At 42.0% G+C, this 14,268-nt stretch overlaps 1 protein-coding gene across 1 annotated transcript in view; it reads right to left on the bottom strand.

Annotated features, from left to right (window-relative positions):
• The window catches only part of ptpn9a (protein tyrosine phosphatase non-receptor type 9a), a 46,118-nt gene that overhangs the window by 4,811 nt on the left and 27,039 nt on the right, over positions 1 to 14,268 (bottom strand). The window contains exons 4-11 of the mRNA XM_080736626.1: positions 10,821 to 10,945; positions 9,845 to 9,950; positions 8,979 to 9,089; positions 6,626 to 6,978; positions 5,586 to 5,673; positions 3,572 to 3,641; positions 2,901 to 2,979; positions 917 to 1,067 (exon numbers count right to left, since the gene is read on the bottom strand). Coding sequence (XP_080592752.1) covers positions 917 to 1,067; positions 2,901 to 2,979; positions 3,572 to 3,641; positions 5,586 to 5,673; positions 6,626 to 6,978; positions 8,979 to 9,089; positions 9,845 to 9,950; positions 10,821 to 10,945 — 1,083 coding nt within the window. The remainder of the gene's footprint in view (positions 1 to 916; positions 1,068 to 2,900; positions 2,980 to 3,571; positions 3,642 to 5,585; positions 5,674 to 6,625; positions 6,979 to 8,978; positions 9,090 to 9,844; positions 9,951 to 10,820; positions 10,946 to 14,268) is intronic.

Raw genomic sequence — 14,268 nt, 5'->3', positions numbered from 1 at the left:
TACTCCTTGAATATTACATGCCACCATGTTCTTACCTTTTAATGTGCATGATGGTGCACGGATCATGCACCACACGTGCATGCCATTCACAGCTTTCATTCAATCTGTTTAGGCATTCATGAGATAGAGGCTATAGTGTTTTCTTCAAATGCTGCCATGTTTGAAAGATAAGAGTTGTTCTGGGAGTCAAACATGCATTTTGCGATCACGAAAGTATGGAGTGCATTAAAAAAAAAAAAAAAAAAAAAAGAATTTAAAGGCCAACTCGGTAAACTTGTTATTTGGGGCTCCACTTGCCCTAATACCCTCACGGCCCACCCGAGGCCCCAGCCCAGAAGTTGGGTATCGCTGTATAGAGGGTTTTTCTTTTCTTTTCTTTTTTTTAATAATTTGAGTCCCAGAGGGTTTTTAGCCAATTATTTTTACCCCTTTTTCGCCCTAATTTAGTCGTTATACCAATTCATTCCTCCCCATACACATTTCTGTGTTGTCACTGCTGTTGTATCCTACTGACTCATCTGCCAGTGAGGAGACCCCACCAGGAGGACGTAGAGCCTTCGTCCTACTCCTCCTGCCCAACACTCCCTGCTGACAGGTGCTGCCCCAGCCCGTAGGAATACATGCAATGACCAGTATCACCCTCCCCGCCCGGCTTCCCTCCCCCGAACACCGACCAATTTTGTTTGCACAGACATAGCCCGACATAGCCGGTTGCACCACAGGGGATTCGGGGGACTTTACCACTGCGCCACCCGAGCGCCCCTGTATAGAGGGTTAAGCTGAATGCAGAAGTCCACCGCCCAACTCTTTTTCTTAGTTCTTGCGCGTGCAGAAAAGTCGAGCAGTTGTCAACCCAGAGACGGCTTGTTGCACATGCAAAGGGTCAAATAGTGGCCCTTGGTCAGGGTGGCGCTACCTCAGTGTTGTGCAGCTCCAGGCTGGTGTGGTTGTAATGGGAGTGGTGCTCCACCCTCTGGTTGACCACGGCAATGTGTCCATACACCTCCTGTCCCCCTTCCTCCAGGGGCCAATACTGACCACACTTCCTTCTGCCACCCTCATCTGTCCTGAAACACACACACACACACGCACAAATATATATACAGTATATTTCTACCACTTTTTGTGGTCACATGTTCAGATACTGGATTCTGATTGGCTTAAAACAGTGGTAAATCAGTCAACAACCTTGAGTTGGCTCATGGACCCCGCCCACTGTTGTGTTGCAGTTGTAACATTTCCAAGATCAATGCAAGTTACAACTGTGTTTTCTTTCATTTATATGGTAGAAGTGGTAGTAAAGCAATTTACCATTCGAGGGCACTTCGCCTCGTGCCACAACCCTGAAACAGTGGTAAATCAGCCAACAACCCACTCCCTCTCATGGTAAATGGCTTACATATACCAGTAAGACGCCTAAGGGCAAAAAGCGACGTGCAGAGGGCGAGGTCACGCAGGACGGAATTAGCACAGGACGGATCTGGCCAGTGATGTATATCGGATCAGTTACCCATATATGGAGACCCCTGGTACCCATATATAGAGATCCATGTACTGTATAAGGAGAAATGCTGTGAGAGCCCAAACATGCTTACTCAGTTATTCATTATGTGAAAGTCCTATAATGTCTATGGCATCTGACTTCATACCCTTTTATGCCCATACATGGAGATCCCTGTCTGTAGAACCAGCCGTTAGTGTGGTACATATGTGGCCGATGTGGCCTCCATATATGGGCATTCCCATATGAAGTCCTGTTAGATATGGGCTTATTATTGATGACATCAGGGAACTCCATATATGGGCATAAAAGGGATTCAGTTAGTGGGACATCACAGTGAAGCCAGAACGTGATGTCAGAGCGACAAACCCATAGAACCACAGAGAACCAGACGTGACAGAGATATATATGTCACGGTTTGTTAGAGAAACAGGACGGTCGAGAAACGGAGCACTCGTCGTGCAGCACGGGGCGGAGCGGAGCCGCTCGATTGTCCACGACATCGCAAGCGGCGCGCAGGCCAGCGGACCTTGGTCCTGCTCTTCGCCCCCGAGCACCGCAGGTGCGAGTGGCCGCGAAGAGCGGGCCAGGGCCGCGCGGCCGGCGGAGCGCCGCGCGAGTTACGAAGCCGTGGTGAATGCAATCGTTATATTTATGCCCAGGCCATAAGGCCTGGGCAAGCCCACGATAAACGCCCTGTCCAAGTGACTACAATGGAGCTAATGGCTAAGCTAGGCTAGGCTAGGCTAGGCTAGGCTAGGCTAGTAAATAAAGTCGCAAATATAGTCGCAAACGAGTGACGTCAGCGCCTTCACTATTGAATGGCTGTCGTCGCCACCTGGTGGTGATTGGTGTGTGGTGAACGACAAAACAAGCGCTCTTACATAGAACGTCCTGAGTTACTCAAACATCCTGTAACATATACATACATACATATGGACACGCTGTGACCGTTCACATACTAAACTTGCGACCTACAGTCGCAATTAAATATCTGATCAGTTACTCATATATGGAGATCCCTGATACCCATATATGGAGATCCATGTACATGGAGATATGGGCATATCGGTTGGATCGGCTAAATGTTGTTTCATACAACTGTACATTGTGCAAGTACAGTAACGGCAGGGGAAGCAGCTAAGAACATAGGCAAAAACAGGAGTTAGCCGTGTGCAAAAGTTACACAGACGTTACACAGAGGTTACACAGAGACAAGATGTGACCGTTCTCATAATAAATATATTTTTTTCCCCGCCTTGAAACATGGCCTTCAGTTCAGAGCAACGTTTTAAAACGGTTGTAATATATACTGTATCATAGATATATAACATCTGATGTGGTTACTTCAGTAATGAACAGTAAATTGGGTTTGTGCTTATTGTCAGAGACTGTTTACCTGGTTGTCATGACAATGACCAATACGTTTTGTTCCCACGTCATTCGCCAGAAGTCATTGTAGGTCTTCTCCAGTGGGCCTACAGGAAATAGTTTAAATGAGTTAACCAGTGTATTTCTATTTGGGGTAGAAAACACACCCAAGTGTGTTACTAGTACCAGTATAACCTTTTCCCACAATACTACACAGTCCATTGAACATTGTAATTCTACAACTACCCATTATGCGCACAGTGTTAGCTATTCTTTCAAGATGTATAAAATGATGTAAGGGTCCATTTCCTAGAGGTGTGCATTGGCACTACCCTCACGATTCAATTCTATTACGATTCGTAACGATTCGATTCTACTCTACGATGCATTTCTAGATTACTGCACAACATGGCACATTTTTCATCAGTCAATACAAGCAGTCAGATATACTGAAAAACATATTTTATTATATGTATTATTATAAACAGTATTATAATTATATTATAATTAACTGTAGACTTCGATTATCGATTATGTCTCATTGATGCATTGAATTTAATTGCAATGCATTGCTGAATCGATTACTTTTGACACCACTACTATGAGTATTTCCTTGTCCTCTTGAAATGACCTGACATTAATGTAATCCATTTCATGCTCTACTCTCAGCCCTGTATAGAATGAGGTTTAATCTCGTACCTTGAGTACCAATGTATGCGTTCTTCTGTTTGTAGCCGTCCATGAAGCTAGCGTTGATATAGTCTGACTTCTGTGGATGACAACATGTGTTGAGCTATTGGGACTGCTACGGTCCAGCCTAACCAGTGTTAATACATTAATTACATAATTAAAAACACTTGCATGCACTTGATCCCAGTAGGTGATCAGGTGCACACTAGAGGGAACTATTACATATTCTAATCTATTACACATGGCCACCCAGGCCAGTCAATAATTGATTGATGTAAAAAAGGAAAAAAGAAAGAAAAACGTAACAAAAAAACACCCAAGACCAACCTTTTTTTTTAAAGGGAAAACACAATTGCATAATAAAGACAGATGAAGCTTTAACATCCAGGCTATTCAACGTCGCTTCTGATTGACAATAAAGCGTGTGTAATACAATGAAAGATGATCATCTTGGGATAGAAACCACACCACATTCCTTCAACTCTGCAAGTTCCACCTTGCTTTTGCAAGACTTGCAGGCGGAACTATACGAGAACAGGTATTCCTAAGTCCTAACTGATATGAGTGATAGGTGGGACCTCGGAATGAAAAGTCATTGTTCTTATTGTTATGTAACATATTCAGTGTTTTTAAAGCGATGTTGAATTTGGTAGAACCTTGGTTCTATATAGCTCTATAGTCATGATATAACTAAAAAATATATATTACCGATATGATAACTTAATGATTCAAAACTTCCATTATGCTTAATGGTCTTATTGCAAGAATTGCAAGAAATAAAACCTTCTACTAGTAATTATCCCCAATTTAAAAGTATTTGCAAAAAAAAAAGAACACATAACTTATACAATTGGAGTGTTGTATTTTGGCCCCCTGCTCTCCCTAGTCATAAGACATGACCTTTGACACAATCCTGTTTTTGGTTTGACACAAATTTTGACCTGAAGGTAAAGATTCAATTTATCTCAGCGGGTTCTATTAGTTCAATGGTAAAAATTTCCAAAAGGTAGACCGGATAATTAAAATAACTATTGCAATCAATTCCCCATATTTTAACTACCTTATGCAATAAAGTTGGTCCATGGATTTTTGTATAATGTAAGGTTCAAAGTGAGACAGGTCTGACTGCAGACCACAGATTCCTATAGGGGGCGGAGTCTTTGGAGGGGGTGGATATAAAACAAATATGTCACAAGAAGGCGTATGAAAAGGAAAGCTATGATTGGTCTTTCGAAAAAATATCATTGGTCAGAATTGTTACTAGGTAGATTTGCTGAAACACTTCTCTCTCTGGCACCTCGGCTTTTCTGAAGCAATTGTCCCAAGGAGCGTAACCTACAGACCCTGGGCACCAACGCGTGCGCATCGCTAGTCTGGATCCAATGAGCCCTCATATTTACACTCATATCAACTAGGTCAGGTAGCTATACAAGCCAGAGTTCTACTGATCTACAAAGAATTAACCCATTCAGAACGGGTTCACATTATTTTATGCTTTAACTATTGAAAAATAGCAGATAAACAAGCTCACAGCGAGCTTGTAGATCTGCTATTTTTGAAAAATTGTGAAAATTAGATTTTTGACCCGATTCTATAAGTGTCTTTTGAATCCTTCTAAGATTTTTTGAAAAACCTATGTTTCTATGTCAGCAACCTGGCTAGCCATCGTCAAAGAAAAGGTCCTTTTCACTTAAATGGAGCTGAGTCAGTCTGTTCTTGAGAGACTACTATGTCAGTGGTTCTCAAACCTTTTCATGTGAAGGACCCCCAAAATTATATTTATTTGGCCACGGACCCCCATCTCAAAATATTTAGTTCCAGGGACCACCCAGAAGCAAAATTCGAGTTACAAACGTTCGCTTTGAAAATACATATATTCAAAGATTTGCACACATTTTCACGACTTTTTCCAAAAATAGCAGATCTACAAGCTTGCAGTGCGGCACTCGGTGCCGCGCTGTGAGCTTGTATATCTGCAATTTTTCACCGGTTAAAGCATTCAATAATTCTAGTGGAAACTGACCTCGTTCTTCCTGGCTTTCAAGCGAACCCTTGTCTGGTCAAGGCACAGCACGTCTCCATAACGATTCCTCTCCTGATTGCACACAGCTCTGGACACAAACAAGCAAACAGTGAAAGTTCAATATGTTTGAAAAAAACGTATAACGCACGTCTGACATCTGGTGTGAAAGATGTAATTAACTTTACAAAGAAGATTCTCAAAGAGAACACCAGCACTCACGGAACGTCCTTTTAAGGCACTTTTTTTATTTTATAAGATTGGCATGGTAAGCTGCAGAGCAGCAACAAACGGACGCGTTTCGGCGTTAAGCCTTCATCAGCGTTGCATGCTGGGGGTAAGGGAGGTGTCACATTTATAGTGTCCGTCCGTATTGTTGAAACAAGTTGGAGTCGTGCGCGCACTTCTGCTTTAAAGATGTAATTAAGACATGATACATGATTTGAGACTACTAGACCTCAACATGAAGACTATTCTGTTGTATTGTAGTCCATTACGTTGAGATACAGAGAACACAGTGGAAAACGATGACGTTTCTAACATGAGGATAATCATTGTTCTAATATTGTTTCTTTTTATGTTTACATTGGTGTGTGTGTCTTACAGCTCATCCACAATGCCAGCGACGGGAGCGATGAAATCTCATTAAAATACATTTGTTTCAATGAGACAGTACTGACGTACCGCGAGCGTAAACGCGTTGTACAACGACGTCGGCGTTGTGAGCATGTAGGCTATTTTCACAATTTCTGCCTCTAATATCTGACAATTTGGCAAATGTTTAATTTGCCATTTTAGAGGTATTAACAAGTCCTTAAATTGTTACTTTAGAAATGTGTATATAACATTTACAGTATACACTTAAACTGTATGTTAGTTTGTTTACTGTTGGGTGAGAAAACAATGTCGCACATTAAGTTAATCATCTGGGGGCCCCCTACAATAATTTGGCGACCCCCCTGGGAGTCCCGACCCACAGGTTGAGAACCACTGTTCTACAAGGCTGTAAAGTGTTTCACGTTTACGCTGCCCTTGAGACTCACAGGGCGGCGTGGAAGGTTCCAGGCGGAGGCTCTCTCCGCATCTCGTCATACTCCTGGTGGATCCCGGATCTCTGGAGCCGGCCCACGTGCGCCAGCAGCTCCTGGGGCTTCACAGCCCCGTCCGCGGGGCTCACAGGGGGGTGTATGGACATACCGTCTTCTGACAGCAAGGCGGGGATTCCACGCGCCACCGCCAACTCGTCCACGGGGTCAATGGTGCGGCCGTTCTGCCCGGACAGGAGCTGCTGGTTTCGGTTGCCGGGGGCATCCAGGACCAACAGGCCTCCAAGGTGTTGGGGGAGACAGTCCTTGGGCAGGTGGTGACGCAGGTCTGCCGTTTTTACCATCTGGACCTGGAGATGGGAAGGGACAGAGGGAGGAGAATGTTAAAGAATAAATGGATGTGCAATCATTACTGATTGTCACTGTAGTCAGTTGAACCAATACAATCCACACTGTACAATATTGACAGAGTTCTCCTGTTCACTAACAGTGCCTATATTACGCCAGTTTGCATTGTCTACTCAGTGTTTCTAAGGGTACGTGTACCCTTAGGGGTAAGCGGGGGTAATGCAGGGGGTACATGAGAAAAACTAGAAAATGGGAATGTGTATTTTACTGTTATGGTTAATGATGAAACACAGACATTGATCGAGTTTGTGTAACCAGCTCATCTGTATATTTCTAAACCAAATTCGTCTATTACTTGACTAGTAGTAACTGTTATTGAATAGAAAGAAATGTTTATTTGCAAATTGCAATTATGCGGTTTTATTTTGAACATATTGGCATTGGAACTGGACTTTTGATGTCAATGTTGCTGTAGTCAGGGGAAGGGGATACTTGCCTTTGGAAATCAGTGTAAGGGGGTACTGCAGCTAAATCAGTGTAAGGGGGTACTGCAGCTAAATCAGTGTAAGGGGGTACTGCAGCTAAATCAGTGTAAGGGGGTACTGCAGCTAAATCAGTGTAAGGGGGTACTGCAGCTAAATCAGTGTAAGGGGGTACTGCAGCTAAATCAGTGTAAGGGGGTACTGCAGCTAAATCAGTGTAAGGGGGTACTGCAGCTAAATCAGTGTAAGGGGGTACTGCAGCTAAATCAGTGTAAGGGGGTACTGCAGCTAAATCAGTGTAAGGGGGTACTGCAGCTAAATCAGTGTAAGGGGGTACTGCAGCTAAAACAGATTGAGAACCACTGGTCTACCACAATCTTCAAAATGCATGACTTGACTCAACAAATTAAGCAGAAAAAAATGGGTGAAGTGCTCCTTTAGCGCCTGTATAAACAACATAGTCAGACATGTAGACTATGTATGTTGTTCTTACTACTGCTATGTTGCTGATGCTAACTGTCAATAGATTTCTTACATCAGAACCACCATTCCTCTCCTCAAATCTCAAGGATGGATAAAGTAACTACCACAGTGGATAAAAAAAAAAAACATATTGATAACACCTTATGTACACTAATAATATAAAATACATCCAAACAGCTTTTATGAAGATGTGGATTAAAATAGTGCTTTAAAAAGCAAAAAAAGTATCATGATTGTGAAATAATCATTTAGTCAGTCCTAAAATTATTACGTTTTTTTAATTATCCTGTTTTAGTTTCACAAAACAAATATTTGGAAGCAGTCCCCACATAATGTCGCAAAATGTATAAATGCTCCCTTACAGAGGCTATAAGGGAAATAAGTAACCTTCGGCAACAGAGGCCAATTGCACCTCGGCCTATAACCCATTTAGGCCTAGAATTATTGAATACTTTAGCTATTGAAAAATAGCATATACAAGCTCGCTCACTGCAAGCTTGTAGATCTGCTATTTTTGAAAAAGTCATGAAAATGTGTGCAAATCTTTGAATATGTATTTTTAAAGCGAACGTTTGCAACTCAAACTTTGCTTCTGGGTGGTCCCTGGAACTACATATTTTGAGATGCAGGTCCGTGGCCAAATAAATATCATTTTGGGGGTCCTTCACATGTAAACCACTGACATAGTAGTCTCTCAAGAACAGACTAACTGAGCTCCAGTTAAGTGAAAAGGACCTTTTCTTTGACGATGGCTAGCCAGATTGCTGACACAGAAACATAGGTTTTTAAAAAAACCTTAGAAGGATTCAAAAGACACATATAGAATCGGGTAAAAATTCAAATTTTCACAATTTTTCAAAAATAGCAGATATACAAGCTCGCAGCGCGGCACTCGGTGCCGCGCTGTGAGCTTGTAGATCTACTATTTTTCAATAGTTAAAGCATTCAATAAGTTTAGGCCTATGGAAGCGAAAATAAGAAAAGCCAGTGAATCGAAACACGAGACCTCTAGCCACTTCCTCCCCTTGGTTCCTCACCCGCTCTCTGAGTTTCTCTTTGAGCAGCAGACTGAGGAGGTTGTAGGGAACTCTGAACCAAACTGGGGCTCCAACAATCAGAACCTTCTTCAACCTGGCTGGGAACGCCCCCTGGTGGACAAAACAGAGAATGAAACCACGTATGAAAACCTGTATTTGGTGATACTGATGATCTAGTATTTGTATCGTTCTACTGGCAATACTGGCAACTTCAAGTGAAATTAATCGTTCATTCTCTTGAAGAATATAAACAACAGTGCTCTCTAAACTACTGATGTTTGAACCATTCAACATAAATTATGTTGAATGTAATGTGCACATGTTGTACATGTGTACAAGTGTATTACTAGTTTCCATTTTAACAGGTGATTCATTGATAATTTAGTCCACAATTAGAGGGACTAAAACTAGCAGTTTTAATGTACAGATCCCTCTAAAACCCCAAATCATCACTGACTGCGGAAACTTACGCTGGACTTCAAGCAACTCTTGAAGGTTGACATTTCTGTATTATAAATCCTTGTTTTGAGTTGTAATACATCGTTGTAATATTATAATATTTTGAGATATGGATCTTTGATTTTCATGAGCTGCGTAGCTAGCTACACAACACACGTAGCTAACCAGTTGTCACTTCCTGACTCTTGCGATGGTTCGCTTTCGACTCACCCGATTGGACAGAGGGGGAGAAGCAGCATCTGCATGGAGAATTGATCTGCTTCAAGCATAAACGCAAGGTCGCGTGACATGCCGAAAATTCCCATATATATGTATGTATATATATATATATATATATATATATATATTTTTTTTTAAGAGGGATCTGTATATTGCGTCTGTGTGAAAGGCTGCCCTGGTTTTTGAACCTTGAGTAAGTTGAGGATCTTCTTGCTGAGGTCCAGCTCAAAGTTGGTGTAGTTGGACCCAGCCATGTCGTATATGAACACCAGGCCATTCCTCTGAGTCTCAAAGCTGTGAAGACAGAGTAGAGGAGATGTCAAGGCTTAACCCATTAGAAGACCTGAAAAATACCTAGAAGTGTCTTCTAAAGCCTAAAGGTTTTCTGAAAAACTTATGTTTCTATGATCAGCGGTGCTCAAACATTTTAAAGTCAAGAACCCCTAAAGATATATGTATTTGACTGCCGACCCCATCTCAAAATATACTGCTCAAAGAAATGATTAAGGGAACATTTTGTTCCCTTAATTTTTTTGAATTTATTTGAGTATAGTATACTGTAGTACTGCTCAAAGAAAGCTCAAAGAATTAAGGGAACTTCATCAGGCAAAAGTGCACTTTTGCCTGCAAAAGACGTGAAGTCGAAACGTTGCAGTTGCCTATAATAAAAGTAAGTTTTTGGAGCATATAAACAGTGTGCGGGCGTTCTTCTCTATCCATTAACAAAACAACATATACAATTTAAAAAATGGCTGCCAAAGTGCCACGCTGCCACAAGCCTCCATAGACTTCCATGTAATTCATAGTACACAGTACACGGATCATGCACGCCCATGCATAGATCATGCACCACGTGTGTGCATGCCGTGCACAGCTTCCAAACAAAGAAATCCACTTGGAAAATCCGTTCAGGCATTCATGAGATAGCAGCCATCGTGTTTTCTTCAAATGTAAACAAACATGGCTGCCATGTTTGAAAGATGGGGTTGGTATATGGGGGTCAAACATGCAAAATATACTGTATCAATCTTTTGTCAAAAACGGCCCAAAACTCAGGAAACTCAGGCGTGGCGGCGTCAAACAACAGGAATAACTTTGGAAACTCGTGTTAGAGCAGTCAATGAGTTAACATTCTAAAAAGGGTTTTCAGACAGTGTTGTTCACCTCTCCACAGCTCGGTCCAGGAGGTAGAAGAGAGCCTGGAGAACCACGTGGTTGCCAGTCTTGTTGGGGTGGTGGAGCTTTGCTGTGTACAGGGCAATAGAGGCCCCTGACGGATCCCTCACACCCTGCAATACAACACATTGGAGATGAATAGTCCATCCATTGACAGAAAATTATCGACATAACGTTTTAGTGACTGAATCGGTTTGATTTAAACATGTGCCGCTTACGTCACGAAAATGGGAATAAAATACATATATTTTTCAATAATAATAATATAAAATGAAAAGTAATTTTTTTTTCCTTACTATTATGCCCCTCCCCTAAAATCTTTTGTCCAATGCTAGCTCAGCAACCGGCAGCTTGCCAAGGCTGTTGCCAAGGCAAACCTTGGCAAGCAGGAAGTTATTCTAAGCTAGCATTGGACAAAAGCTTTTTGGGAGGGGCATAGCTACTGGCTAATTATGAAAGCATTCGTTGCAGCCTGAAAACACATGCAGTAGAATACTAAAAACAATCCAAACTAAATGAAAGTGAATGGAGAAAGATTCATAGGTTACAAACATATCACACGTGATGTGACTTCTTACATTGAGATTAGAGGAAGAAGCACCGTTTTGTCTTTGTTCTACACAGAGAAGGCTGTCAGTTTTCGCTCTAATGGAGACAAATGGATTCTGTCTCGGTCAGTTGCTGTGTAGTGAACCAAACCAGTATTGATCTCTGAGAGTGCTGGATTAGATCAACCCCTCAGTATCAGTTGGTAGTTCATGTGTAGACTAGGGCATTCACCAAATATTCGAATATTCAAAGTCACTATTCGACGTTGTTCACCGAAGTCGAATATTCGCTTATTTTGATTTTTTTATCATTAAAAAATATATAGTTTATAAAGCTTGGGTAGTTAGGAAGTTATACCAATGAGCTGTCAATGCCCCTGGTGGATGAATTTGTTAATGCTCTATACCAGGGGTTCTCAAACCTTTTTAGACTGTGACCTAGCCTGATTTCAGACTCAGCTCACGCTTTAGTCTGAAACTGTGCTCCATTCTGAGCGATTTACGGGGGACTTTTTTGCGAGCGTGCACGCGCGTGTCCGCGCGCGAGTGATCGCGACGCACGGTGATCGAGACGCACGGTGGACGCGACGCACCGTCGGGGAGTGTGTGTGTGATTGTGTGTGTGTCTCTGTCTGTGCCAGTGACTGCTTCCACACAGAACTGCGACCAGAAACTTGTAATCAACATTAAACAGCTTGGTGAAATCAGTGCGCTCGTGCGTGTGTGTGTGTGTGTGTGTGTGTGTGTGTGTGTGTGTGTGTGTGCCTTCCTCAGCCTGCCTGTGTGTGTGTGTGTGTGTGTGTGAACTTCGTTTGAATCGTTTCAACTGCTGCGCGGATTGGATATTCGTTAGACCCACCCCACCCCCACCCCCACCCTGCGCGCTCATTGGACAGCCGAAAATAAAAACCGATTCATGTACTAAGCTCCAGACCAGAGAAAGAGTCCACTCTGAGAGTGGGCGGGGTCTCTGGTCTGGAAGCAGGCTAGCTGTGACCCCCAAAAATAAACATATTTGAACTGGGGACCCCCACCCTGACAAGCACTTGGAATTGTAGGTATTACATTTAATGTGACTCTGTTCCGCAGATAAATATTGTGAAAATAGCAGATCTACATGCTCACAACGCCTCGCAACGTGAGGCGTTGTGAGCATGCTATTTTCACAATGTTTGCCTCTTGCTTACTTAATATTTGACAGTTTGGCCAGTCCTGTCGAATATTCGACTATTCGAATACTTTGAGGTCGAATAATTCGAATACTAAAAATCACTATTCGTGAATGCCCTAGTGTACTGTAGACTACTAAGACTAGTATTATTGTTGGGCAATACTAATGTTAACAATCACTTTACTTTTTAAATGTTTTGAATTATTTGAATGTTGTTTTCAGTCCTCTCCGTTTCATTTACTTTAGCATAAAGCACATCGTTTTTGTTACGTATCAAATGTGTTCTATATTAAGAATTTTAAACTGATTGATTGAAGAGTAATATTATCTGCTACAGACTGAGGCTTGGTTAATAGTTTGAACCGTTTGTCCATCTAAGAAAATTGGGGTAGGTAGTACCAAAATTGAGGGAGTAGAATTACCACAGGGGGGCGCAGTTCTTCATAAATTATTTTAATAAATGACTCGGGGCCTAGCAAACAAAGTCTGTTTCCAAGGCTTTAATATTCATCTCTGCTCTTTCAACAAAGTGTTTCTTGGTTGTATATAATAATGTTGCCAAACAGCCGTTGCGAAGGAGATAACAGACTTCATGCTAATGATTCAAAGACAGGATACTGGCATACTGCCACACTTTGTCTATAACTGACCAAGAAGAGAAGATCTTGTGGTAACATGTCATTAGGTCGAACACCCTTTGGATCGACCACCAAACTCTAACCCAAACCCTAATCCTAAACCTCAGTAAAACTATGCCTAACCCTATCCCTAACCCTAACCTCAGTAACCGTGACGCGGGTGATTATCTAACCTGCCGACGCTCGCGGGTGATTATCTAACCTGCCGACGCTGTTCGACCCAACGGGAGTTCGACCTATGGGGCAGTCCCCGATCTTTGTCAGAAACAAGCCGGGTTTCACAGCTCATTCTCTCCATGACACAGCAGAGAACCAGGGATGTTTACCACATCTGTAGTTATGATATCACAGGCTACATCTGTTATTGTTTTGTTATTAATGTTATGACATTTAAACAGTGCACCACATCCCCTTCTCTGACCCTGAATCATGTCCTCTCTCCGACATCTTCCTCTTCAGCTCAACTTGCTTTGATGCCGTCTACATTTTTAAAAAAAAACTTCCGTCTACTACAATGTCTTTAGCCTTCTCCCATATCCTGTCACAACTGTCGCATCTCTCTTTCACATGGTTCTTCTAGGATCGCAGGAATGATGTTCGTCCAACTGCTTAATGTTGGTTGTCAGTAAAATGGCTGAATCTAAGAATTAATAGTATAATACTGTAGTACTCATTAGACTTTGCTTTGGACAAGTCTCAGCATACCTTAACGATCAAATACGTCTGCCTGTGTGTGTGTGTTTTGTGTGCGTGTGTGCGCATGTGTGTGTTCTTAAGTGTATTAATCTATAGTTTATTAGTATTAGGCTACATTATATAAGTAGCTTAATCAGTCACTATACTGTGCCATTTAGAAATACTGGTACCTTTACAAGTATTACTGTATGCATTAACACAAAAGTATAAATGTGGATTGGTTCGGTGGTCAGTGTGTTGCAATGCCATCCTGTAAGTTAATAAACAGGTCTATTAGAAGCACTTATGTCACTGTTTATTCAAATCCAGCCAAGCCTCAAAGAGAGGATATTCCGGAAGCTTCCTTTGTAAGCAAATAATTCCCTGTTCTCTGGCACAGGGAC

This window comes from Nannobrachium achirus (genome assembly GCF_963921795.1).
Source record: "Nannobrachium achirus genome assembly, chromosome: 11".
NCBI lineage: Eukaryota > Metazoa > Chordata > Actinopteri > Myctophiformes > Myctophidae > Nannobrachium > Nannobrachium achirus.
The sequence above is the reverse complement of the archived record's forward strand: the minus strand, read 5'-3'. Positions and strand labels throughout refer to the sequence as shown.